The sequence below is a fragment of the Phyllostomus hastatus genome, unplaced genomic scaffold, assembly GCF_019186645.2.
Source record: "Phyllostomus hastatus isolate PE091 unplaced genomic scaffold, TTU_PhHast_1.1 phas_scaffold_501, whole genome shotgun sequence".
NCBI lineage: Eukaryota > Metazoa > Chordata > Mammalia > Chiroptera > Phyllostomidae > Phyllostomus > Phyllostomus hastatus.
Genome location: NW_025334033.1, coordinates 64,710,770 through 64,737,558, shown reverse-complemented (window position 1 = coordinate 64,737,558; position 26,789 = coordinate 64,710,770). Strand labels below are relative to the sequence as shown.

The 26,789-nt window shown below is 47.4% G+C and overlaps 1 protein-coding gene across 1 annotated transcript in view; it reads right to left on the bottom strand.

Moving 5' to 3' along the window:
- The window catches only part of UNC79 (unc-79 homolog, NALCN channel complex subunit), a 205,465-nt gene that overhangs the window by 23,491 nt on the left and 155,185 nt on the right, over window positions 1-26,789 (bottom strand). The window contains exons 36-44 of the mRNA XM_045823781.1: window positions 23,230-23,332; window positions 21,660-21,800; window positions 18,547-18,585; window positions 13,270-13,382; window positions 13,095-13,180; window positions 12,057-12,230; window positions 8,679-8,747; window positions 5,618-5,728; window positions 2,890-2,994 (exon numbers count right to left, since the gene is read on the bottom strand). Coding sequence (XP_045679737.1) covers window positions 2,890-2,994; window positions 5,618-5,728; window positions 8,679-8,747; window positions 12,057-12,230; window positions 13,095-13,180; window positions 13,270-13,382; window positions 18,547-18,585; window positions 21,660-21,800; window positions 23,230-23,332 — 941 coding nt within the window. The remainder of the gene's footprint in view (window positions 1-2,889; window positions 2,995-5,617; window positions 5,729-8,678; window positions 8,748-12,056; window positions 12,231-13,094; window positions 13,181-13,269; window positions 13,383-18,546; window positions 18,586-21,659; window positions 21,801-23,229; window positions 23,333-26,789) is intronic.

Sequence of the window (26,789 nt, the reverse complement as noted above, 5' to 3'; positions counted from 1 at the left end):
TCGGGCAGGGGTTTCACCGTCCCTTAAGGGGACTCTCACCAACGGGGCATTTGGTAAACCCCAAGGGCACAGCCTGTCTATAGGCTGTGACAAGGACTGACCAGCTCCCTCTCTGTGAACTCATCTATCTACTAAGTTATTCGTTCCAGAGGCAGAGGAAATACCCCAGCGCTGTCCTGGGGGGTAAAAGGTCAACAGGTGAATCCCGGCGTGAGAAACCGACTCTCCTCTCACCAGTGGGGCCGGTGTCCTTTACGGTGGCTCACCGGGGGCGTTCCTCCTTCCAAATGGTGCTTGCTTTTCCGTTCCCAGGTTAAAGAAAGCCACCCGACAGCCTTCGGATGGCCGTCATGGTACCCGCCGTAGAGGAAGCCACTGCCTGCCTCAGATGCAGGATCTGTCCGTACTGTGAGCAGGTCCCAGCCTGACCCGCCCCATCGGCAAGGGGAACGGCTCTCTGGGACTCCTGGCTCGGTTCTCTGGCCCAAAAGAAGCTGCCAGAGAGCAGGTGACACACCACGCTGTCCTCAGAGAACACCCAGAGGGCCCAGGCGGTCAAGGGCAAGAGAGGAGGAACAGGAAGCCCCTCCAGAGAGACGCACTGACATGAAAAGAGATGAGGTCCTTCATCCCACGCATGGCCCCCCACAGAGGGCTCCGCTCCGTCACTTAGCCAGAAACCACAGGGCAGATACGGGAACTTTTAAGCATCCTCCCTTGTATTCCCCTCAGTGACGGAAATTGTTTCTTCTAAAAGCTTGTAGAACCAAGACACATCACTTCAAAACAGCACGAAGCTGAACGTATTTTGTCAGAGGCAGAGACACCCCTGAAGTTGCTCTTCATGGGCCCGATCTCGGAATGTCTCCACGATGCCTCTCCAGCCTAAGTAAGTTTACAACCTGACTTGTTTAATTCAGTGATTCAATAACAAATACACGTTCGTCTTAAAAAGATGAAAATGGAATCCAGTGACATGGTACACGAGAGTCTAAAAAACACATTTGGAAGAATCAACTTGTTGCCTTTTTTTTTTCCTCCCTAAAGCTGGTTTGTTTTGGTTATTCACTCGCCAGGCTGTGAGGCAGTAATCACTGTTTTCGTGGTTCCCCGAAGCGCTGTGTGACAGAAGCTGTCAGTGTTGTTTTGCTGGTTTGTGACAAGTGCTTATTACGGTTGACAAACGACAGAGCAAGCCAGCCCCCCCACCCACAGCAGTCACAGCAGTCACAGCGTTGGGGGCCCGACCCCAAGGAGATCCAGCCTTGCAGACCTGCTCTGCTCCAGACGGGGGGCAATGAAAGGAATGCTCCCTGATCGATGCCCATGGGAAAGCACCTTTGGAGCCTGAAACCTACACTGTTTGGAGGTGGCAGGTCGCCAACCGAAACATTACCAGAAGCCAGTGGCTTCTATACACTGCCGACCTGCGGGCCTTGAATGTCTCCAGGGTTGTTTCACCAAGCCCAGCTCACCTGCCCTCCCCTCCACATTGGTGTGGGCCCCATTCATCTTTCTGCGCACTCGTGTCAAAGCTGCTTGCACTCAAAAGCGGTATAGCTGCCGGTGGGTGCGCAGGAGGGGCTGGCCCCAGGCAACCCACGGGCAGAGCTTCCAAGTCTGCCTGACCTCGGAACACAGACGCATCCGGGCCGTGCGCTTTGCTCCCACCTGAGTCTCGGGCTGTCCACCGTCCTGGAACAGTGGGAGCCACCTCATTCCGACTACATCATGCCCGACATCAAGTACAGACATGTTCCAGTGATGACTGCTTTCCAAAAGCTTCAATCTGCCCCCAAAGCTCTCCAAAGTCACCTGAAGATCATTCTCCATTGAAAGTATACCAACTTTTTATTCAACCTCAAGGCTTTGGGGAAAACTCAGTTCTGACCCTAAGGAGTAGTCATACAGTAGGCAGTGGTGAAGGAAGGGGACCGAGGAGTGGACAGGAAATGGGAAACGACAGAGGTCTCCTTCCTCCTCGTCTCCTGAGTAAACACCTCAATCTCCATGCACCCTTAGAGGTCCACAGTCCCTTTTCTCTGCCCCTTCTCTGCTCAGGACCCCTCTGCTAGGCACCATCACACGGCGGGGGGAATTTTTGTTTGCACCTCAGCTTCATCCACCAGATAATAAATCCCAGAAGGAAGGGGCTGTGGCTTAATCATCTGTTTCCCCGGCCCCTCCCTCCCTCCATCTCCCAGGCTGGCTCACCACTCCCTCCACCTTGGTACTTTACGTGCAGCACGATACTTAGCCCCTTGTCGGGACGGGGCTATGTCTGTTACCTCTCCGTGTTCCCAGAACCTAGCCCGAAACAGGGGGCCGGTACACATTTGTCACAGGAAGTGCCGCTGAACAGTCAAATGTGGCCAGATGATGGAAGATCTCACTAGTTTACACTCTGCAAGGTCATGGTAGGTTTACAGGACAGAGTGTGATTTCATAAAGAGCAGAGTTTTAGCAAAATTCCACTAGGCAGCCAGAAGCCAGAAGCCCGGATTGGTGTGGAGAGAGGTGAAGGCAGCGCCGAAGCTCGGGGCTGTTGCGGTGATCTGGGCGAGGGATGGAAAGAAAGGCTGGCCAGGCCGTGCTCTGCCACGGACAGGCCCTGTGCTCAGATGCTGACTCTGCCGGTGCCAGCTGTGTGACCTTGGGCGGGCCAGCCGCCGAACGGCCCCGAACCCCAGGCTCCTCCTCCCGGATACACAGCCAGCGCCTCATGTGGCTGTAGGACACGGTGAGGGGAACTTGTGAAGTGCCCACTGTATTGCCCAGCACATAGCAGGTGCAGAAATATCTGACTCATGCCTATGCCCCACACCGTCCTGAATTTGCCCAAACGTAGGTGGGTCTCCTGACAGTATGACAGACAAGTCACAAGCCTACCTGGACAAGCAGAAGGAGGTTGGTGTCTGGTAATGGGGATTTCAGCTTCAGGGCCTGCAGGAGTTCTAGAACAACACTCCGAGACAAGTACAGCTTATCCCGCTCCTAGACAAAAAAGCAAACAGAAGAAGGTAAACAGAAACAAGTATAAAGGACACATGGACAAAAACAAGGGGCGTGGAATAGGGAGGGAGTGGGGAGGGCTGGGGGTGGGCTGGGATGGGAGTAAAAGGCAGGAAACTGTACTTGAACAATTTAAATCAATCAATCAATCAATCAATCAATCAATAAAAAGGTGAGCATCTCTAAAAACTCAGTTAGAATACATCTATGTTGCCCTGGCTGGCGTAGCTCAGTGGATTGAGCACGGCCTGCAAACCCAAGTGTTGCAGGTTCGATTCCCAGTCAGGGCACATGCCTGGGTTGCAGGCCACGGCCCCCAGCAACCTCACATTGATGTTTCTCTCTCTCTCTCTTTCTCCCTTCCTTCCCTCTCTAAAAATAAATAAATAAAGCCTTAAAAAAGAGAGACACATTGATTTGTTAAAAAAATAATTAAAAAATTAAAATAATTCTTTAAAAAAAAGACTACATCTATGTTACAAGAGCTTCTAAATGATTCATAGATCAAAGTGAAAAACAGTATTTAAAATGCATAGTGAACTTTTTTTCATAAATAAATCTAAAACTGAAAAGAAAAAATTAAAAAGGCATTTTTGTGTGTGTAATGAGTTTATTGAAGCCCTGAGACCACATAATTTAATGGATAAGAAAAAGACAGGCTGGCTCTTAAACACTGAAGCCACAGGATTTGGCTGTTACTCCCAGGGAATGATACAGATTCCCAGAACTGCAGAAATTAAACAAATCTAAAAGTATTTTTTTGATAGAAAATGATTTAGAGAGAAACATGTACGACGGCTTCAAGGATCTCCTTTCCTCCCTAAGGAGCTTACTTTTTAAGTGGACAATTTTAAGCATCTAGAAAAACAAAGAGACGGACCATAGGAGGTGCTACCACCTGTCCTTGTCAAATTGTAACATTTTGCTTTGATTTTACATTTTTTAATTATAAATCAAACACCACAGAAACAGTTGAAGCTTCCTATTCTGTCTCCCTTGAAGTGGCCACTATTTTGAATGATGCTTATTATTTCATGTGTGCTTTTTTAATACTTTCACTACACGTGTATTATTACACAAAATGTATAATATTATTTTTGCATATTTTTTAACTTTCTATTAGAATATTTAATTATAGAACACTATTATAATGTATAATACAATGCACAACTTGTCTCCATTATAATGCGATATTACTTTTGCGTGTTTTTAACTTTCTCTTATAGTGTATAATATTATATGTATATTATATATTTTAAACCTTCTATAATGGTATCATACCGTGCATATCTTTCTGCAACTTGTAATTTTTCACTACATTATATTTTTTATATTAACCCCTATTGATACATATAGGTCTATTTCTTTCAACTAAACAGAGTAATATAATATTCAATATGTATGGACATACCTAAATTCATCAACCTGTCCTTCTATTACTGGAACACTAGATTGTTTCCAATTCTGCAAGCCTTTTTTATAGTCAGCTACAACACGCATGCAGAAAAGCACATAAAACACAAGTGTGCAGATAAACGCATTAGTAGAGAGTGAACTGTCGGTCGCCGGCGCCCAGACTACAGAGAAGGCTATTGTGGAACACTTAACGTGGCAGGATGGACACAAGGTGGAAAGAAAGGAGACAAGAGTGTTTTAAATGGAATAAAAGCCTCGATATAAAATTAGATTATTCTGAGGAACATAAAGGGCTTAGAGAAGTGAACAATGTGGCTAATGGAGTATTCTGAATACTCAAGGGGACAACAGACTCGGAGACCCCCAGGAAAAGGAACTTGGAAAACTCGGAAACTGAAAGAGGAAGATCTGCACGTTGTGCGTAAGGACAGAAAGGCCTCCTGCTCTCCCGTCAGCGTCTCCCAGCGCCAGCAAGGCTGCTGTGTGCGCCGGGCCGGCGGTAGTTTTCCACTCCCTCAGAGGTGGGGCAGGGGACACTGAAGATAATGCAATAGACAAAGCATTATGAAGGCAAGATGACAAAAAATGAGATTGCAATCTCAGAGGCCAAGAGCCCAGGACTGGGGAGACAGACAAATGAGGAGAATTAAGGTGCTCTCCACAGGCTTTTACAAATGACAACCCGGTATTTTCCTACTTTGGGCATAAAAATAATATGTAGGGACGGCTTGCCCACTCATCATGGCTGAACTTGAGAAGGACAGGAAGAGGTCATTTAGATCATGATCTCATTTCATTCAAAATACCTCTTCTCTGTGAAACCACAGGACCCTCAATCCTCCAAGTCTGCGTATTTAAGATATTTTATGAACATATCTGAAGTGTTTCTTTCCAATGATATTTATTAGACCTTAGTAGAATTACTCACTTTAAAACTGTATTGAAGCCCTGGCTGGCGTAGCTCAGTGGATTGGGCATGGGCTGTGAACCAAAGCATCGCAGGTTCGATTCCCAGTCAGGGCACATGCCTGGGTTGCAGGCCACGGCCCCCAGCAACCGCACATTGATGTTTCTCTCTCTCTCTCTCCCTCCCTTCCCTCTCTAAAAAATAAATAAATAAAATCTAAAAAAAAAAACTGCACTGAAGCAAGGAACCTAAGAGGGATCTTACCACCACGTGCACACTTACCTTGGTGAAGGCCCGGTAACATAAGCCACACACCTCCACCAGGTAGGCCAGAGTGAAGACCGCATTCTGAATCACAAAGCTGAGCAGTTTTGAAAATGGTTCCAACAAACTCTGCAATGAGATTGGGGCCAAATACAATCAGTGGCTGATTCTTTCATTTGAAAAAGTATTAAAGTCTTACAATACTTGAACGGGATCATCCTTGTCATTTCAAATCTGTTGCCAGGTGGCCACTGTAGCAACCCTATTAGTTCTCACAAGAAAAGACCTGTACCTGCAATTCATGGATTGAAGATCATAATTGAATCATGTTATTGCTAAAAGAAGATATTCAGTTTTCCAGATGCGTCATTTATAAACCTGCCTAACTCCAATCCTGCCCTCGTGCCCGCCCCCAGCAATCAAGACTCTGTGAGGTTTGCATCAAATCTTCCACTCTGTTTCTCAGAATGTCTAGACGTCTCTGGGTCGGTTAGACCCAGCCCCTCTGGAAGCCTGCCATCTCAGTTAAATTAAAGCACAAACTGCCCCTTGCACGTGAGCGCCAAAGCACTCTGAGCTTGGATAAAACTCATCATGATCCAGCTTCTTGCCAATGTCCATCCTCGGAGAGGCATGGTCAGTTTTGGTTTCCGCACCTGAATTCCTTCATAGAGGGTCAGTGTTAGCCCATATACTTTCTGAAGCCATTTAGAAACATTTATTGAGCACCTACTAAGTATCAGGCAGAGGTAGATGCTTTTATAGAGTTTATCTTATTCAAATTCCTTGTAACAAACCTGAGGAGATAGTATGTTACAGTAGGTAACGATGCAAGTTCTAGAGTCCCACACGCATGTTCTCAAACTCTGGCTCTCTGTGACCTTGAATGGGTGATGTGACCTCTCTGGCCTTGGTTCTTTCCTCTGTTAGATGAGGATGGGAACGGCCTCCACCTCACTGGGTTGTTGTAAGAGTTACAGGAGATGATGCACATGAGCCGCTTGGCAACAGTTAGCCCTCCACCACCGTGAGACGCGATCCGCATCATGACTCAGAAGCTTCAGTGCCCCCATCCTGCCCCCGAGGCGACAGGAGGCAAGGAACGCGCTTAAAGCCACACGGCCATTGCACGGAATTGAAAACCACATTCCAGAGCAATTTTCCAGAGGCAGAATTGCTCTGTAGGGGAGACAGGATCCCTTTAATTAGGCTCCAAAAGACTTCCACGTCATTGTCTCTGCTGCTTCTCACCTTCTACGGTCCTAACTGCCTGGATGGTAAAAGTAGTACCGGCTCGATGTGCATACGCGTGCGGGGCTGTAGCGAGTGTAGACAAGGACATGGAAGTCATCCTTGATCCTACCGCTTAGTGATAACGTTCTGTTATATTCCCTTCTCCCCTGTACACAGGTTTATAAGGTGAAATCTTACACACAGACAACCCTACATTTTGTTAATATAATAACAAAAGTAATTTCCAGTGCTATGGAATTCCTCATAATCCTCCATTTTAATGGTCACAAAAGTCGTATTTTATTATAACATTCCAATACATAGGTCTTTGCATAATATTTGCATTTTCATAATAGGTTCCCAGAAAATAAATGACAGATTCAAAGGATATAAGCATTTTGAGATCTTTTTTCCTTATTGATAAAAGAAACCAATCCTTACATGTTAGTTCCCCCTGAGGATAGAAATTGTATCTTTCATTTTTTTGTATTCCCCGCATAAACTCATGTAGTACTTTCCACATGAAAAAAATCTTAAGAAGAAACTCTTTGAAATAGTACCGCTGACTCAGCACCCTTTGCTCTGTATGAAGGTTGTTGTCTTGGATGGCGAATGAATGGGGACAGGCATATGGCTCTGTTGACATAAAATACATCCTTACTCGTCAAGAAAAAAAGAAACCCAAATTCAAATCTACATAGAAATGTGCTCTTTTATCTGGCAGGGCAGCATGGTGATGGGGCAATATGGCGCACCAGAAAAGTCAAGGAACTTGGAATCAAAGGACGTAGGTTCAAGTCTCCGATCTCCCACTAACCAGCTATATAACCTTGGCCAAGACACTCCATGTCTCTGAGCCTCTTTCCTTATCTGTAAACGCACAGATGAGACCAAATGATCTCTTTGCAATGTTCCAACACAAACCGTGAGTCTATGAAAGCATATTCAAGGTAAAACGTGATAGAAAATGTGCCTCCTTGGTACATTAACTAGGAGTTCCAAGCCACTGCAATACAAACTATGGTCCCATTTCGTATAACGCAGCCCAGAAATGAAGCCAGGAACACAGAGGCGAACGAGACACAAAGCTGGGACTCGTGGAGCTCGCACTCTCACTGGGAGACTTCGATGCCGTGCACGTGCTGATTCGGAGAGCTCCATCAAGCCTTATGGCATCTGACAGAGGAGGGATTGCCACAGAGAATATGAGCACTTTTAAAATTGAAATTCAAAGTCTTATTTTGAAGAATGAGAAGTTCACCTCACTGACCAGAGTATTAAGCATTTCAGGTAAAGGAAATGACCTTAGCAAAGGCAAGGAAGTATGAAATTAAATAAGACTATGAATGTCAAGCAGTTAGCACAATGCCTGCCCTATGGTACGTGCTCAAAGACAGTGGTTGTTGTTTTGATGACAATCGGGGTTCTGAAAGCACGCAGGAGGCATGGGGGATGGGGCAGGGGGCCGCAGAGTAACTGGAAAGTGACAGAGGTACCTTCTTGTGTGCCACACTAAGGAAATTTGGACATTGTCCTAAAAGAAATGAGAACTTATCAAAAATTTTAAAGCAAGGAATGAATGCAATGAAATCTGTGTTTAGAAAGACCACCATTTAGTTTGTAGTATGGAGGACAGACTGGTGGACTTGACCCAGAACTAAGAGGACCAATTATAGCAAAATATTGTGATATATGAGAGCTCCTCACATTACAGGCTTTTGCAGAGATGGAAAGTGAATGCATTCAGGATGCAATAACCGTTTCCTCAGTACTGCTACATGCCTTTCTTTTTAAGTTGAACAATAACTGAATACCAACTGGTTATGTTCACCTGAAACATACATACCCTTGTGGCATTTGTAGAGGGTATCTTCAAGAGGCAAATCATAATTCTCAAACTGGAATCTAAAGAACACTGTGAACAAACATGAAAAAGTAAAAGTCAGTCCCCTTCTTAATGTATCTTTGATTCATATATTTCCTATGAGCATTTACTTTAGGAAATAAAATCTGAGGTATAGCTGTCTCCTTATAGTTTTCCGTAACATATACGCATGCTGAAAAAAATCATTTTCAGGCTTTAAAAAGATTTATTAAACCACGTTGAACAATTAAATAATTAAACATAGTTCTTAAACTATTGCTCGAAGATATATCCCTAAAACTAAATCAGATAGAGTTGGATAAGGAATTGGACAGATGCAATGGATGGATGGATGGATGGGTGGATGGATGGGTGGATGGATGGACAGATGGGTGGATGGACAGACAGATCCATAGGCACAGGCCCAACTCTACAGAAGTAACACTAATTTGTAAAAGGCCATGTTGGAAAAAAATCAATATAAAACCATTAGGCTTATTAATTCAAATAAGAACCAGTTTCATCTGCCCTTTCTCTGCTACTAGAAGACATGACAAAAACCTGGGGGAAAGCAGTAAAATTTCCACAAGAGAAAATCGTATCACACAAATTTATTAGATTTGTACTTGGCAAGATTCCACATCAAAATGTACTTTTTAAATCGAGTTTACTGGGATTGGGGAAAATGTGACAGCAAGAATAAACAATAATATCATTTAACATTGTAAATATATCACAATAGCAGGCTACAGTTGAATTTCTGCAGCTGGGTACCATAGTAACTTCTTTAAGATAGAACAAAGGAGGCCAGGGCCTCTCCAAGTGCAACCCCTGGACAAGGGGCCCCTCTATGACCTGGAAACTTACTAGAATGCAAATCCTCAGGCTACACCCCCATTGAATCAGAAGCTCTCAGAATATGGCCCAGGAAAAATTTTTTTTAGCCAGTCCTCCAGGGACCTGGGTGCATACTCAAGTTTGAAGTACACTTCTCTAAACTGATGAGAACACACTACAGAAGGGTTTTCAATGGCTTAATATTTCCCCCAGAGATTACAAACAAGGCAGCAGACGGTCCGAGGCAGTGCCCAGATCGGACCTAGCAGGAGAAACTTTCACACACATTCTGAAAGTATTTTGCAAGTACTTCCTAAGGGAAGGAACCATTGGTCGATTTAACCGCCTCAATACCCGTCCGAGTTGATGGGACATTTGCATTACTTTGAGCCTGGGGCTGAAAACTGGTAGCCCACAGGATCCCTACAGTGTTTTAAAAATCAGGAAATAACATTTTGGAAGACGTGGGAAGATCAGCAGCACGAGACCTGCACCCCCACATGACAAATGGCTGACCCTGTCGGAAGGGACCAGCGCTTTCCAGTTTGCCAGGGTCTCAAGTCTCTTCATCATCTTACCTCACGTCACTCCTGTGGGCAGGGAAGGCTCCTACGGGCAGGGCTGAATGTCACAAATTAGGCTTACCAGCTGTTTGCAGCTGGCAATACTTCCAACGGGTCCGTGTTCAAGTTTCACATTTTGACTATAGCATCAGCCAATAGGCATTTGCATTTGCCAGCTTGCTCTCCCCCCCTCACTTCTCTTAAGGAACAAGTGTCCCTAAATGGCTCTCGGGTGCTAGGGAAGTTCCGTGTGGCCCAGTTAAACTGCATACACTTGGTTTCCCACGTGTTTACATATAGTAACTATATACGTATGTGGTTTCAAAGTACTAAACCTCTTGCTTGGACTTATTCTGCTACTCCAGGCTTGTGGGTAGACAAGAATCAAAAGATGTGAGAGACAGCCCTGGCTGGCGTGGCTCAGTGGATTGAGTGCCAGTCTGAGAACCCAAGGGTCGCCGGTTCAATTCCTAGTCAGGGCACGTGCCTGGGTTGTGGGCCAGGTCCCCAGAAGGGGGCACGTGAAAGGCAACCATGCATTGATGTTTCTCTCCCTCTCTTTCTCCTTCCCTTCCCGTCTCTCTAAAAATAAATAACATAAATTTTTTTAAAAATGATGTGAGAGACAGTAAAGATCTCGGTATTCCTGCTTCTCACAGTAACTTCCAGCCCAAGGAAAGCAGCACACACCAGGCTATGAGTCGCTGAATCATCATCTTTACAGAACCTCCATGGGGGTCCTATTTTCCAAATCTGCCAGTTTGGATGAAGCTCTCAATCAGAGGCGGCTGGTCTTTATGAAACATCTTATATACATGTGACACTCATTTTAGAAGCGGTGCTGCTAACGTGTGATTGCACCTGCCAGATTAACAAGTGATTCATTAACATGTTGCATACTTCTACCCGGGACCTGCCTAGACCACAAAAAGCTTGTGGGACAAACAAGGCTCACGGGCACGGCAATGGCCACCGCCAGCCAGCTCTCTCCCCCTGCCGCAGAGACGGAATGCCCTCAGTTCTGCCCGCTTCAGAAGGACCCGGGAAGTCTGTCAATGGAAAAGGCCCTGAGATCCAATCCTCACATGGCCGCCGCCTCTCCGCATCTGGACTCCCCATCTGCCCCGGGGGACCTTGGAAAGAACGGCTTTGAGAAGTCTCTTCCAGCTTTAACAGGACAGGATTCGTTTTCCCATTGGATGAGCTCATGCTGAAGACGTTCCTTAGGCTATCAGAGTTCCAGCTGGGAACGTGTGTGTGTGTGTGTGTGTGTGTGTGTGTGTGTCCTTGTGGGGGGTGGCGGGCTGCAGAGAGGAGGGCGTAAAGCCATCAGGAGTCTGGCCTTGGTCTCGCAGGGACCTCATTCACAAACACACAGCGGTCGCTCCCATTTAGATCATTCTCTAGAAGTGAAGCTTTACATTGTATGTCTGGTCTCCTCTTAGACAAAACTACGTATTTATTTACCTATGTATTTCTTCAAAAATATTCACTTGAGCCCTGACTGGCATACCTCAGTGGATTGAGCGCGGGCTGCAAACTAAAGTGTCGCAGGTTCGATTCCCAGTCAGGGCACATGCCTGGGTTGCAGGCCACGGCCCCCAGCAACCGCACATTGATGGTTCTCTCTCTCTCTCTTTCTCCCTCCCTTCCCTCTCTAAAAATAAATAAATAAAATCTTTAAAAAATTCACTTGAGAAAAATTTTAGATAAACACCATCTAACGTCTTTCTGACCCTTATTTTTTTAAATACACTGGAAACATGAAATCACTAAGTCAAAATACCCACTTCATATTGCTGTCATTCTGTGACATGGGTAAAGAACAACCTAAATAATGTTCTCCGCTCCAAGGCTAACAGAGATTCTGTACGGCCCCTTAGGAGACATTAAGTCACCCAAGACGGATGACCTGCGGACAGAAGAGAGGAATTTCAAACGCAATCCGGCCCCAGCTTACCTTCAGAGGCAAAACGCAAGGCAGCTTGGCAAAAAACGTCTGAAACTGGTTGCTGATCGTGGCCCAGAGGCTACTGGGAGAATCCATGGGCAAAGCTTCCATGAAGGTGGCGATGTTTTCCAAACAGTGTATCATAGCACCCCCTGCTGGTAAATTCTTTTTGTTATTTAGACCCTAGAACACAAAAGCAGAGGGAATCAACTGCTGAAACGGCGCGGTCATCGGTGTAGCTCCGTGGTGAAGGTCAGTTTTAGAAACCACATGTTCAGACGGTAGTTGTGTCGTGCGCCTACTACCCAGGGTCATCCTCGCCGCTGGCAGGGGTACGGAGAACAATCAACACATTCTGACAAACTTAGGAGGAGAAACTGTGATCTTTGACTCAGCGAAAGAAGGTGAAACGTGCGCAAGAAAAACATCTTTCAAACATCTGCGACTGGCGTGGTTAGGTGCTCAACAGACACAATGAATGATGCTTGCGGGAAACTCTATCGGCCAAAGACTAAGAGTGATGACCGGCAGCAACGTCCGAGTGGCACTCTGCCAACGCCCCAAGCTAATTGGGAGAGCGAGTGAGTGGAGGAGTGGAGGACGGGAGATGTGAATGCGATCTGGCACTACAACAGATCAGCGGTACATCCATTAAGCAGGACTTGAATCCAAATCTCGTGATACATGAATAAGTGAAACGGAGACTTGAATCCGAGTCTCACTACACAGGGCACACGGCTCTACCCACCACACGCTTCGAGAGGCAGGAAGTTCCTGGGGGGTCAGTGCCCAGTGGGTGGCGACCACCCCTTAGTTGGGAATGTGCAGAAGCTTTCAATACACAGCAAGTCGACCCAGAAATAGCAATGTCTGACTGACACCTGCCTAGGGTGCCGGCAATTTTTTAAATGGATTCTTAAATTTTAAATTGTTTTCAATTTATCGTTGAATCTTTAAATTAAAATTTTTTCATTTCGTTTTTAAATCAAATGACTTTCTTCCTCGGCAGGGATTTCCACGGGGGCTTGGCGTGTCAGGCGAACCCACCTCCAAGAGCTGACTGAGGGCCGCGATGGAGCTCAGCTCGTTGAAGTCCATCAGAGACGTGGCCAAGGTCCGCAGAAAAGTCCCATCTGGAAAGGGAACGGTCAGGGTTAGCAGGGTTAGCGGTTCTAGCACCCAGCCGCGCCCGCGGCCTCGGCACGCCCCGCGGAAGGGTTACCTTTGATGGTGCTCTGGAACAGCTGCGGGAAGATGCCGTTGGGTGCCAGCTGGTGGAAGATGCACCGCAGGAACTGCTTGGCCACCCCTGCCGCGTTGCCCGGGACCATCATGCTGGGGTGCAGCCGGGAAAGAAAAGACGAGGGATCGTGGGACAAACGGCATGAGCTTAGGTGTCCATGTACTTATTTATTTCCAGTTCAGGCATTGAAACATACCAGTCCACGTACGGAACATCTCATTGTCACGGTCATCAGTGAGATGAAATATTCTAATCACACAGAACCCTGTGAATCCGTTTTTAGAAAGAGAGAACCAGGAAATGCCAGGGTGGTCTCAGGCTAATCCAGCCACCCCCGGGTACGGATGAGGGTTCCGAGGACCAGAGACAAAGGGTGACCTGCAGAGGCCGCCCGTCCAGAGGGTGGCAGAGTCGGGACTCGAACCCAGGATGAGGATCATCAGCAAGATCCTCCCACATCAACAAGGTCCTCCCAGAAAGTGTCACTGGCTACAACAGAGTAGCTGCTCTGAGGGGAAATACAGGGAGGGAAATATTCGTTCCTGTTGGGAGAACCGGGAAGGATCTGGGGGAGGAGGGGCGGGGCTCTGAGTCGGCACTTGTGTAAAGTGGGTAGGACTTTGATGTGTGCGGTTCCCCTTTATCCTCTGTACCGCCTCTGCGTGCCAAGAGGGAGCCAAGAGCTGAGTCGGTGGCCCTGCCCCTCAGATTAAAGTATTAGATGGGATGGATATAAGCCCAGACTGAGAACTGGGGGGACGGCCCTCTCAGCTAAACTGTTTCATTCTGCCACGTCTACCCTGAAACGCTGGTTCAAACTTGTAGGTCAAAAATGTCCTTCAGGAAGAAATAACACCAAACTTAACAAACTCTTTCAATGTTTAGGGAACTCCTCCCAACTTATTTTATGAGGCGAACATAGCTCTAAAATGAATATCGGATAAAGTCATTACAAAACAAATCAGACGAAGTCATAAAACAAACAATCAAGAAGGAACCAAACAAAAAGGACCAACAGCTCTCATGGGCATTTAATCCAACCATAAACAAAAAGGGTAATGGACCGTGACCAAATAGAACTTACCCCAGGAATGTAAGAAAGACTGAATACTCAAAAACCAATCAACTACGTGAACTTAGCTTATTACATTGCAATGTTAATACAAAAAAAAATCAATCGAACATTCCTATACCAGCAGCAAAAAGTTGGAAAATGAAACTCTTTCCATTTCATTTACATTGTCATTATTAAAACAAAATTTAGGGGAATAAACTTAACGAGCGAAAACTGTGAAGCACTGCAGAGAGGACCGGAGAAGACCGGCAAAACTGAGAATGTGTACTATGCCCCTGAATCGGAAGACAGCGCTTTAGGATGTCAGCTAGCCCCACGCTGATTTGTCGTTTCAGTACAGTCTCAGCAACCTCCCCTGCCCCCACCAAACTGAGACGCTTATTCTAAAATGTATACAGAAATGTGAAGGACCTGGAATATCCAAACCAACCTTCTTGAAAGAGACGACGAAAATGAGGTGATGCACACCCTCTGACTTCAAGACTCTCCGGCACAGCGGCCGTGTCCGAGACAGTGCAGTGCCAGCTTCCGGCTCAGCACGCAGACCCGGGACACGGGACAGAGGGCCTTGGGACAGCTCGACCCTCATGTGGTATTTGATTTTTGACGGACACCAAAGCGATCCAATGTGTAAAGGGAAAGTCATTTTTTTCTACTGGGGAAGACATAACTAGATGTCCCACATGGATGAGAAGGAACGCCAACCCCCACCTCACACAGCACCACGGAATCTAATTTGAGATGGATCACAGAAATGCTACAACCATCAAACTTCGAAAGTACAACTTTGGAGACGTCTTCTTGACTTGAGGGCAGGCAAAGGTTCCTTAGACAAACAACAGGAAGCAATAGTTATAAATCGTTTTACATTTGTAAAACATTAGACTGCATCTAGATGAAAGACTCCTCGTCAAAATACACTATGAAGAAAAGGAAGAGGCAAGCCCCGAACTGAGGGAAAATATCCTCAGCGCATATTTAATGCAGGCCTGGTGTTCAGGAGACATAAAGCAACCCTGCAACTCAATAACAAAGAGACAAAAGCCTAGTTAAAAATGTGCAGAAGATTTGAAAAGATTTACGGAGGGTTATGAAGAGTACTTGAAAATACGCTCAACAGCATTTAGTCATCTAGTCATCAGGGAAATGCAAATTAAAACTATAAGGGCTAAAATTAAGAAGAGCAAGGCCACCAATTTTTGGCGAGGATGTGGAGCAACCAAAGTCCCACACACTGTTGGTGGGAATACAAAATCGCTTTAAAGGGACGTTCCGGTAGTATCTCATAGACTAAAACATACACCTCTCTTAGAAGCCAGTGATTCCATTCCTAGGCATTTGCCTAAGAGAAATAAACACATCTGTTTAAAAATAGGCTCCTGTAAGAATGCTAGAACAGTTTCATAACGGCCCCAAAAGAATAAACAAGTTATGGGCTACTACTCAGCCCTGAACAGGAAACTAACCACTGATACGTGGGACAACACGGTAGAGCTCAAAAGCACCACGCTGAGCAGAGGGAGTCAGACGCAGAAGAGCACATGCAGCGCGATTCCGTTCGCATGAAGTGCTGCAGTGGAAAACGTCAGGATGGTGTCTGCCCCCGTGAGCATGGAGATTGGCTGGGAAGGTGCACGAGGGACCGTTCCGGGGGTGATGGTGATGCTGTATATTTGGACAGGTGTTTGGGTTACGCAGGTGCATGCATTTCTCAAAACTCAGTTAGTGTACAGGTAAGATATGTGTACTTTTTAATGTGAATTTTGCATTAGAAGAAAAAAACATAAACAAAAATTGAACTTTAGTTAATAAGTTTACTAAAGAATATACAGGGGCCCTGGCCAATGTGGCTCAGTAGGTTGGAGGGTCGTCCCATAAGCTGAAAGGTCACAGGTTCGATTCCCAGTCGGGGCACATCCTAGGTTGCAGGTTCAGTCCCTGGTCAGGGCACATACAAGAGGAAACCAATCGATGTTTCTCTTTCACATCAATGTGTCCCCCTCTCTCCCTCCCTTCCCTTCTCTTTAAAGTCAGTAAGTATGTCCTTGGTGAGGATTTAAAAACAGAATATAGAGGGGAAGTATGCTAATGCCTGAAAATTACTTTGAAATGCATCCAGAAATAAAATGGATTGATGGATGGGCAGAAGGATGGCTAGATGTCTGCCTACGTGACAAAGCAAGAGAAATGTCCATTGTAGAATCCAGGTGATGGGTATATGAGTGTTCACTATAAAGTTCTCCCAGTGTTGCAGTATGTTTAACATTTTCCATAATAAAATGTCAGAGGAAAAAGTAAAGACAAAACAAGAAACTCTGTGACTCCACAGAGCATTAAAAAGAAGAGCAAACATTCCTAAAACCCTAAGTTACGTAAGTGCAACAACACTCCCTTATCTGCTACAGTTCCGCCATCACGGATGCCATATCACTCGGACCTCATGACAAACGCCCAAAGGCACGAGAAGGTCATCTGTGGGTCTGTCTCTTTTACAGACGAGCAGCTAACGCAGAGAGATAAGTGTGCCCAAAGTCACACACAGCAGCCGCTCCTGCTGTCCTCTGGTCCTTTCTCCCTACTGCAGCCAAAGTACCCTTCCTACACGACACACACACACACACACACACACACACACACACACTTTGCTGCTTAAAAACCCTTCAGCAGCTTTCCCCTGCTGCTAAAAGAAAGCCCGGTACATTTAACGTGGTTTATAAGCACTGCCCTACGTGATGAGCCCGTCTCAGCAAGGGCCTGCACCGCCATGCGGCAGCCGCACTAGCCTTTTCATGGCTTCCCCAGCACACCAGGTCCTTCACCGCGTCGGACCTTTGCCCGTGCTCTTCCCGTTACTACCTGCACGGTGAAACCCAGCTCATTTTTTTCAGATCATATTTTACACATCACACTTCAAGGGAAGCCCTCCTCTCCTTCTCCCCTGCTTCACCCCCAGTCTGCCTATCCTATGTCCACCCCTCTCTCACGGAGACAGGCCCATCTCAGTGGGCGGTCCACTCAGCCGCCCAGCTGTTCAGCCCGAACCCTGCGAGTCATTCTGCCCTGTTTTCTTTCTCTCTCGCCTACCATCCAATCTATCAATAACTTTTGTTGCTTCTCCTTTCAAAATATTTTCTGGCTATAACCAGAAAACTCATTACCTCGCGCCTGCACCACTGAAATGGTCTCCAACCTGGCTTCCCCGCGCCTACCCTTGACCTGCTTTCCTCTGTGACCTGTTTTCAACTCAGGAGCCAGAGTGGTCCTTTCAAAACACAAGAGGGGTCACGTCACTCGGTCCTCACTCCCGGCTTCGCTCAGTCGAAGTTGGACGTGGCACCATGGCCTCCTGGGCGCTGCCCGGCCTGGCCTCCCATCACCCCTCCCATCCCGTCCCTGCCCCTCCTTCCGGGCCCACGCGCTCCAGCCCGCATTAGTCTTCCTCCCCGACTACACCAGGTACTTTCCCGACTTACGGTCTCTGCATTGCTGCTTCCTCTGTCTGGAACGCTCTTTCTACAAATCGCTGCCTAGGTGCGTCTCCCCCTTCCAGGTTCTGTTCAGGACCACTTCCTCAGAAAGGCTGCCTTGACCAGCACACCCAGATACTACCTCCAGGAGCTCTCTTTCTCCTGGACCGACTGGATTAGTTTTCACAGCATTTAGCACTAGGTGATACAAAACTACATTATCACACTTGTCTGCCTCCTCCACTAGAATACAAGTCCTGGGAGAGCCAGCATTGGCTGTTTTGTTCACTACGGTACCCTCAGCTCCTAGAGGTCACGCCATAAATACTTGTTGAATAAATAAATGACTCACTACGCTTCTTGTTCATAGCACTTAGCACTGTCTACAGTTATAAATATGTGTAAATATTTTATTCATCTTTGTCTGCAGGTAGACTGTCAGCCCTACAAGGGCAGGAATCATGTCAGTTATGCCCCAGTTGAAACCTAAGCGTCTGGCACAATGCCTGGTACAGAGTGGGCTGAAAAATACTTACTAACATGAATGAATGAATGAATGAGGGTGTGAACGGAACATGAACGAGTGCTCTCTGGAGCTGCAACTGAACCTAATCATATTCCCTGCATGTTGTACACTCTGGTGTTTTAGAAATGGGATAACCAAGCACGAGAGACAAAAAGAAAGTGAGATCTGGGCTCCCTGTAGGACCTTACCTTTCTGCTTGATTGGAAAAAGTCGTGCTGGACGCCAACCTAGGAAACAAAGCGGACAGAGTCACATGACTGCCTTAGGTCTTCCAGACGAAATGCGTGGGCGCTGTGGTGGGACCCGCTGTGGCTCTGGGTTACACGGCAAGGTGGGAAACCTCTGACCGGGGACAGAAGGGCCCATGTGGTGGTCAGTCTCCAGGGTTCAACTTCACGTAGTTCCTGCGACCTGATTTCCGCATCAAATCAGGTGTTTCCACGGAAATGCATACAGTGAGGCTGGTTTACTATCACCCCGCCCATCTACAAAATGGTCCTCTGCAGCTGGGTCAGGCGGGCATCAGAACAGCGTCTGACCCGACCCAGCCCCATATTAACTCAGCTCAGTACTGACTCCTCTGTATACAACCTCTGAAACCTAACCACAAACACATCACCAACTGTGAAAGCCTCTCTAAAACAGTAACATGGGAAGTCAGGGGTACTTGTCAGCTATTGGTTGGATGAGAGGACATATTATGAAATGTGTTAGGCGGCCCTGGCTGGCATAGCTCAGTGGATTGAGCATGGGCTGCGAGCCAAAGCATCGCAGGTTCGATTCCCAGTCAGGGCACATACCTGGGTTGCAGGCCATGACCCCTAGCAACCGCACATTGATGTTTCTCTCTCTCTCTTTCTCCCTCCCTTCCCTCTCTAAAAATAAATAAATAAAATCTTTAAAAAAAAAAAGAAATGTGTTAGGTTGAGTAATCAATATACTGTATAATATGTAATTTTTGAAAAGTATAATTAGATGGTTCTGCACGTATGGAAATAATCTATAGGTACAGAAAGAAAGAGAATACACTACACTGGTGGGTTTAGAAAATCCTGCCTTGATCGGTAAGATCCTGAAGAAACAAATAAAAAGAGTGCTACAGATTTGTTTGCTCAAGACCACAGAGAGCGAGGCCAAGAGCACATCTGGAGGGGACCAGCGGGTCCCGCGACCACTGACACCATGCACCGGTCCCGGATGCTGTGGTCCCGGGCCCTTTCGTGCTAGGGAGACTCCAGAGAAAAGATAATGCTGGCAAATGAAATCACCAGTGGTTAAGGGCACCGCAAACGTGGTCTTGAAGGCAGTACCTGGTAAGAGGGGCGGGGAAGTCTTAAGAGGGACGTAACTAGAGAGCAAAATACAAAATCACGTGGAAAGGCTTGGGGGATCCCTGCGAGGGTTGTGCCGAACTCCCTTACTTTTAGAACACAGGTCCTGTGGGCCCGGCACAAACCCACCGAGTGTTTGTACATCCACGTGACCTCAGGTGGGGCTGGGGCGTGCCAGAAAGCCCTGAATCGGGTGACGGCTGACTCTGTTTCCCTGGCAGGTTTGGGGATTGGGCTTAGGTTGTTAAGAATTCCGGAAGCTTGCTTTAAATGCTCTCTCCCTGTCTCTTGCTAGCCTACCTAAAAGGGACAGAGATTTAAACACCTATCTATATGGAAGTATACAAACCCGTATCTGCTACTGTTTTTCCTTTGCTTTTCTTCAAAGCGCACGTGTTTCAGTCCTAAGAGTTGGCCATGAATGCACATAGTTTATTCCCTCTTAATGTCAAAACAAAAATACCTAAACAAAACCCCTCTATAAAATGATTACACCTGAGATAACCTACTTCAAATCACTGTTCTGGTATGTCCGGAACAATAAACTATTCAAACTGAAAAGTACTGACGACAGAAACTGGGACCCCGCATGAACAACTACTCTCCATCCCATAGCATTGCTGAGAGTTGGTACAAAACCTGCAACGTGATCATGATGATTAGGTTAAAATCAAAGGTTTAAAGAAATAATTCACCCTTTCTCATCTCTCCGTCTCCCTGTGTTCACCCCTCACTTTCCGCATTGGCTGTTCGTCAGGCAGAACAGTGACACCATCTCCGACTACGTACCTCTATGGTTTCCACAGAATAATTGGGGGAAGGAAGAGAAAGGGGTCATGTATTTTTAAGGTCAAGGGGTCTTTCATGCTTTCCTGTTTGTCTTTAACTTGCAATCAGCTTTCTGCATTTAGACTGAAAGTCTTCATTTAAAAAAGACTAGAGTTTAGCTCCATTAAGACTCATTCTCTTTCCCTTCCCCAAATACCAGGAATTTGCAGAATCCAGTTTTTCCGCGACCTCCTCCGTAGAGAACTTCCCTAAGACATCACTTCCATCCTAAACTTGTACCGCACTTACCACGCACACCGCATGTTACAGCCGTGCATCACGTCCCATCTTGGACGGCCACCCAGTTAGTTATTCCACCCATCACTGTCCTGTTCAACAGCTCTGCCACAGATAAGGCACCCGAGAGCCGGCGCTTGGCCAGCGCCCACAGACCACAGAGCACCTCAGCTCTGGGCCCGCACAGACTGGAAACTTAAAGCATTCGTGTGGAACCTAATTCAACCCTCTCCCATACGTTGTTCGTGGTAGGACTACATTGGCCACTGAATTTCAATGCCACTTACATTCATGAAATACTTCGCTTTCCTTCCTGGGTCCCGTCTACTAGATGGAAGTTTCATAACATGAAACTTTCCCAAGCACCTAAGTTTAACCTTCCTTCGCTTGGGCTGAAGGCCCTGTTCCCACAGCGTGTGCACCCTCCCTCTTGGATTCAGAAGGTGAAACGGCTACACCTCCACTCACGCCCCCATCTTCCTGCACTTCAACCGCATAACGACGGAGCCACCCCAAGATCATGAAATGCCTGGAGAGCCACCCTAAAACGGGCAAAGAGAGATCAATGATCGTAACACCTAAACCACGTGAAGTGTTTGCTCTGAACTGCACACGGTTCCGAGCACCGTTACACACATTTGCTCGCAGAGGGATACGCAGGGAACGACAGCGTTTTCTCAGCGCGTTTCCCTCTAGCGTCGTGGTGACTCATGACCCCGCACAGCTGGGGCGTTCAACCAAAAGTCTGGTGCGGTGGGTTTTCAGAATCAGTCTGAGTAGACCCCGCACACAGCAGGCATCGATAAGGTTACTGAATGTTTCCCTTTGGAACCGGCAGTTTTTATTTCAACCCATAAATTGAGCAAGGCTCCTTCCTAGCAAACGGAACGGCAGCCGACGCTCACCTTCCCACGGACTGCATGATGTCCAGCAGCAGCGGGGCCGCCAAGTCCGGGCTTAAGTGGATGAACGTGGAGAGGACGACAATGGCCAGCCCAAGGGTTTCCTCGTCGTACTCTTCGAGAATGGCCCCGCAGTCATGGCACCTGCGAAGAAAGCAGAGGAATGCTTTCCATGAAAGGCAGCCATGCCTTCAGTAGGTAACAAAACACACACAGCCATTTCCGGTGGGTCTTGAAATGGTCCCCAAAGGGGGTCAGTGGACTGGCGTAAATAATAAGCAAGAGACCTCGATGCCACCCTCAGCAGCGACGCAGAGACAGCAGCACACGTGGCAGAGACCGGGAGAGACCGGGAAGGCACTCTTTCAGCTCACAAACATCCGTTCTGTCCGGGAACTTCCTCCCTGTCACAACGAGTGCCAGTTGGACTGACAGATTCGGGCTTCTAGCGGAGGGATTTTAGGCCCGTGAAATTATTGTTGGGGATAGTCAGAAACTAGCTATGTGTGCATTTGTTGAAATTAAAAATCAAAAATGCCTTGACGCAAATGCAAGCTTTCCTAAGTTTTCAAATTTAAAAATGTCCTATTTGTGAGGGAGAGACACCAAGTCGATAGAACATTCTAGAAAGCGCCCGGGGAGGCTGGATTGCCATCTCTTCTCCGCCACTCAGTTAGGTCCGTTTTATAAACCCTCTACACCTACAGAGGGTAACGTGTAAACCACAACGGCACCTGCGGTTCAGTAACTCACGACTCACTGCTCTTTGCAGTCCCCAACGGAGGCCCAGTGTAACTCATCTCAACCAAAGCCAAATAATGCACGGTCTACTGCAGAATACGCAGGTGCTAACGCCTAAACAATTAAACTACCCTGGGGTAAGTGGTAGAACAAATAAATGCGTCAAATACTCTGGAAGCTTGGGGAATGGCATGACTCATTCTGCCTTACAGAATCTGGGAGGGAATCTGCCTGAAACCGGGTCTTGGAGCGTGAGCAGGAGTTCACCAGAAGGAGACCGTACCAAGAGAAGGGCACCCTTGAAGTCACGGAGGACAGAACACAGCAGGCATGCTCTGGAGAAGACGAGGGGGCTTGGCCAAGAGTTCCTGGTGACCAATGGCAAGGCCATCCCCTCACAGCCAGACGGGCATTTCATGAGCTAAGGCGTCTGGACTTTACCCTGCAAGCAGCAAAGGACCCTGGAGGCTGACAGACCAAGAAGCCATACAGCCAGTTTGAGAATCGGAGAACGGGAACACGGACCAAGTCTCCAGCCCAGTCCTGTGCTAGCAGCAGGAAGCTTTTGACTGTGGGGTTTTGTTTGCATGAGACTATTGCTAGGGTTAACCAGTAAGTGGATAGTATTTGCATTCGTCCAGATTTTTGAAAGTGCCTTGGCCTAACCGGGAGCTGCCCATTCGAGACTGTGTTTCTAGAATAATAAATGTATGCCAACACCCATGGCCACCGTCGTTTGAAGGACGAATGACAGCCCACCCCCTCGATGCTGTGGCACAGCCGGGGGAGCCCACTCTCAAGTGCTGCGAGGGAAGGAGCGGTGCGGGCTTACTTGTCGGCCATCACTGTCGGCTGCTCGTCCGTGAACTCTTCGGGCGCCGGCACGAACATGCTGACGACGCTGGGTGCTGACAGCAGGCTGGACTTGGTGGCCCCTGGGCAAGCAGCAGAGAGACAACTGGTGAGTAGAGACCTGCTTCTAGGGGGGCCAGGAACAGCCCCACTCTCCTCCGACAATTCCCCCGCAGACCCCGCTCACTGGCAGGTAACGTGGACAGGCCCACAGCGCTGCGAAAAACCGTCAAGGGCAAAAGGAATTCAACAGAGACGGTGATTTGTTTCTGCTTAAATGGCTGTGAGAGTTAGACTCCTATCTCTCTCTTGGCTTCTTGGCCTTGAAAAAAAATCAGAGAGTTCAGGTGCCAACAGGGGCCTGGGACAAAGATGGGGAAGGGGGAGATTTACTCAAGGGGACCCGAAATGAGTTAGGACCCTTACCTGCTGGGTGTGAGTGGAAGCTGCCCATATGGTACTGTTTCTAAAATCACAAACACACACCAACACTAAAATGTTGCGAATTTGGGAAAGGAATTAGAGCCCAGAACTCCACGCTTCTAAGCAGGGGAGATGACTGAGCTAAGAAACCTCAGGACTGTGTTCTACTTTGGAAATTAGTGTCATAAGTCCCAAAGCCAAAGACTTCACTTTTAAACTGAAATAGTTAAGGATAAAATATCAGCCCTGGCTGGCGTGGCTCAGTGGATTGAGCTCTGGCCTGTGAACCAAAGGGTCACCGGTTCAGTTCCCAGTCAGGGCACGTGCTCGGGTTGTGAGCCAGGTCCCCAGTGGTGGGGGGGGGGAGGTGCATGAGAGGCAACCACACATTGATGTTTCTCTCCCTCTCTGTCTCTCTCCCTTCCTCTTTCTCTAAAAATAAATACATAAAATCTTTTTAAAAATAAATAAAATATCAAGTGTTTGGAAGGAGCCATCCAGTGCCTTCAGCCAATCTGTACCACACAGTAAACTGAAAATATTTAAGAATAAAATATCAAGTGTTTGGAAGGAGCCATCCAGTGTCTTCAGCCAATCTGCGCCACACAGTCTAAGTGTGGGGTATTATAAACGTGGGGTGCTGACGCCTTCGCAGAAACCCGAGGCGGGAGTCCCCGCCCCGTGCTGTAGAAACGAGTGCACGCTGAGAGTCCAGAGACGGCTCTCCATTGGCAAAACCAGCCAGGCTGGGCAGGTCCCTCCGGGAGTGTGGACGGACGCACTCCATCCAAGAAGACTCCCCAAGCGCCGGTCCAGAATAACGCCCTGTTCTACCAACAAACAAGGAAAACCCCGAGACTCAGCGTTCTTCAAACAGGAAAGAAGGCGGATCAACTTGATGGTCATTAAAGAACCCGTTTCTCATCCAGGAACTGGGAGCTTGGGGCTGAAAAATAAAACTGGCAGACCTTTCCTTACACGGGGAAAGGGCACGATTCAGAGAATGGGTTTTTAAAGGCGCCCATGTAAACATTTTGGAAACTGAGCCGAGTGGCACCCACGTGTCCATCTGAGGGAGAAGACCTGGCGTGGACCCTTTGAAGAGTCGGGATACCGCCTGGCCGTGTCCGGACTCGCTCGCCACAGCGTGGGTGCGTGGGGGCCTGGGGCCTGCAGACCCAGAGGCAAAGGCGAGTACCTGCAAATACCTTCCTGTAACATCTGAAGATTCCAAACAGGGATGCAAATTTGACTACTGTATTTATCAGCCCTTTAGGAGATACTACGCCTTCCTAAGTGGGCCCAAGTGTATCTTTAATGAAGCTGGCCAATTGTTTTCCTAACGAGGCAGCTTGGACTGCAGGCAATAGTGTTTATTATAAGCATAAGTGTAAACTGATTAATAGTAGAAAAGGCAAGATCTGGGCCAAGATTAAAAAAAAAAAAGACAGCATTGATTAGTAAGCAGTATGGCGAACACAGAAAGTTCAAAGCCAAACTCCACATTTCTTGACCACTGACAGACCACGTCTACCAGATTCTGAAATGCCGGCGCTGAAAGCGGAAAAGCCCCGCCCATGAGCTGTATGGCGACACATACACAGTCCTACTAGGAACGTAAGAAATTGATTTTCTAAAGCCTCTGAGTCAAAGCTTTCAGAAGATCACTGCCTATTATTATACAATACAGAAATCACAATTCAAGTCAAGAATAGGGAGGGAATCGAGGTCATTTGGGTGGTTCCGTGCCAATTACCATCCAACACAAACGCCAACAAATGGGTATTTTTGACGACAGCGCTGTCAGCATTGTGCAGTTGCTTTTTCAAATGACAGCACAGCATGTGTGATGCAGTATTCACGGCCGTCATCCCTAAGAACAGACAGGTTATGTTATTAGGCAACAGTAGCCAACCCAGTGGACTCCTGGACACTGCTAATGATGTGAGAGCAAAGAGCAATGGACCAGGAGAAGGTGGGCAATGCAGAAAGGAAGCCACAGACCCCAGCGGCCTTTTGTTATAGCTGGGTCACAGCCGAGTCTGCAGTATTAAAGGCCTTCCCATGATTCCCCTGTGGGTGGCAACACTTTCGGTACCCCACGCCCCCTGGTTCCCCTACTTCAATACCCAATGTGCATGCTCTGTGGAACTAGGAACAGAAATAGAACGTTCTTAGAAACTGCAGAATAAAGAGGGTACCTCCCCCAAAGCCCAGCTTCAAAGACGGAGATTTTGACAAAAGCCACATTGGGAACCTTGGAGGCAAGAGCAAGTGTAAAGGTGCCGGTTGTCTCAAAGCGTGCCTGCACACATCAGCCCCCGGCTGCGTCCACGGCGCTTCATTTTACCCCAAAAGACACTCGCTGTCTGTCTGTGTTCTCAACACCTCATTCCACGCGTGCTTCTACCAACCGCAACACTAGATCCCAGACAGGCACCAGAGGCAGTCCGGCCCCCCTGATTTCTGCTTATGCAAGCTTTTCCTGTGGGGCCCATAAACGAGATGAGTCTCTTCCTGTCAGATACAGGGACAAAAACTGCTCCTCAATGCCATACACATGTTAGCAAAATCTGGACACAAATACCCCCTCATTCCTCGGGTAAATGAGGAGAGTGTTGTGATCCGGAATAGTAGGCCTGCGTGGTCTAAGGGACCAGCTAAGAGATGCGATCAAAATTCATTTTCACTATTTTGCTTTTTACAAATGGTAAGTTCACCTGCTTTCTGAACGAGAAAGGAACTCATGCAATGACTCACTAGCCACGAGACAAACTTTGAAAATGCATATCCTGATGGCCTTAGCACAGACTTATTCTTAGCTGGCTCCTACGAACAGCACAAAGTCAAGTGTATATTCCGTGCAATTTCAGATGGCTAAAAAGAAGCTATTCACCCAGCGATCTCAACATTCTGGAAGGAACACAGATGAGCTGGACCACGCTCAGAGCGGCAGACACAAGATGATATGGACACTAGTACATTTTGGGAGCAATACCAAAGGACCTGGGGGGAGGGGTGTGGTCCAGAAAAGGCTGAGGGAGAGTAAGCAGTGGTTGGCTATGGAGAGAGACCAGAATTGTTCTATGTGGTCCCGAGGGTGAGAACGTCAGTATT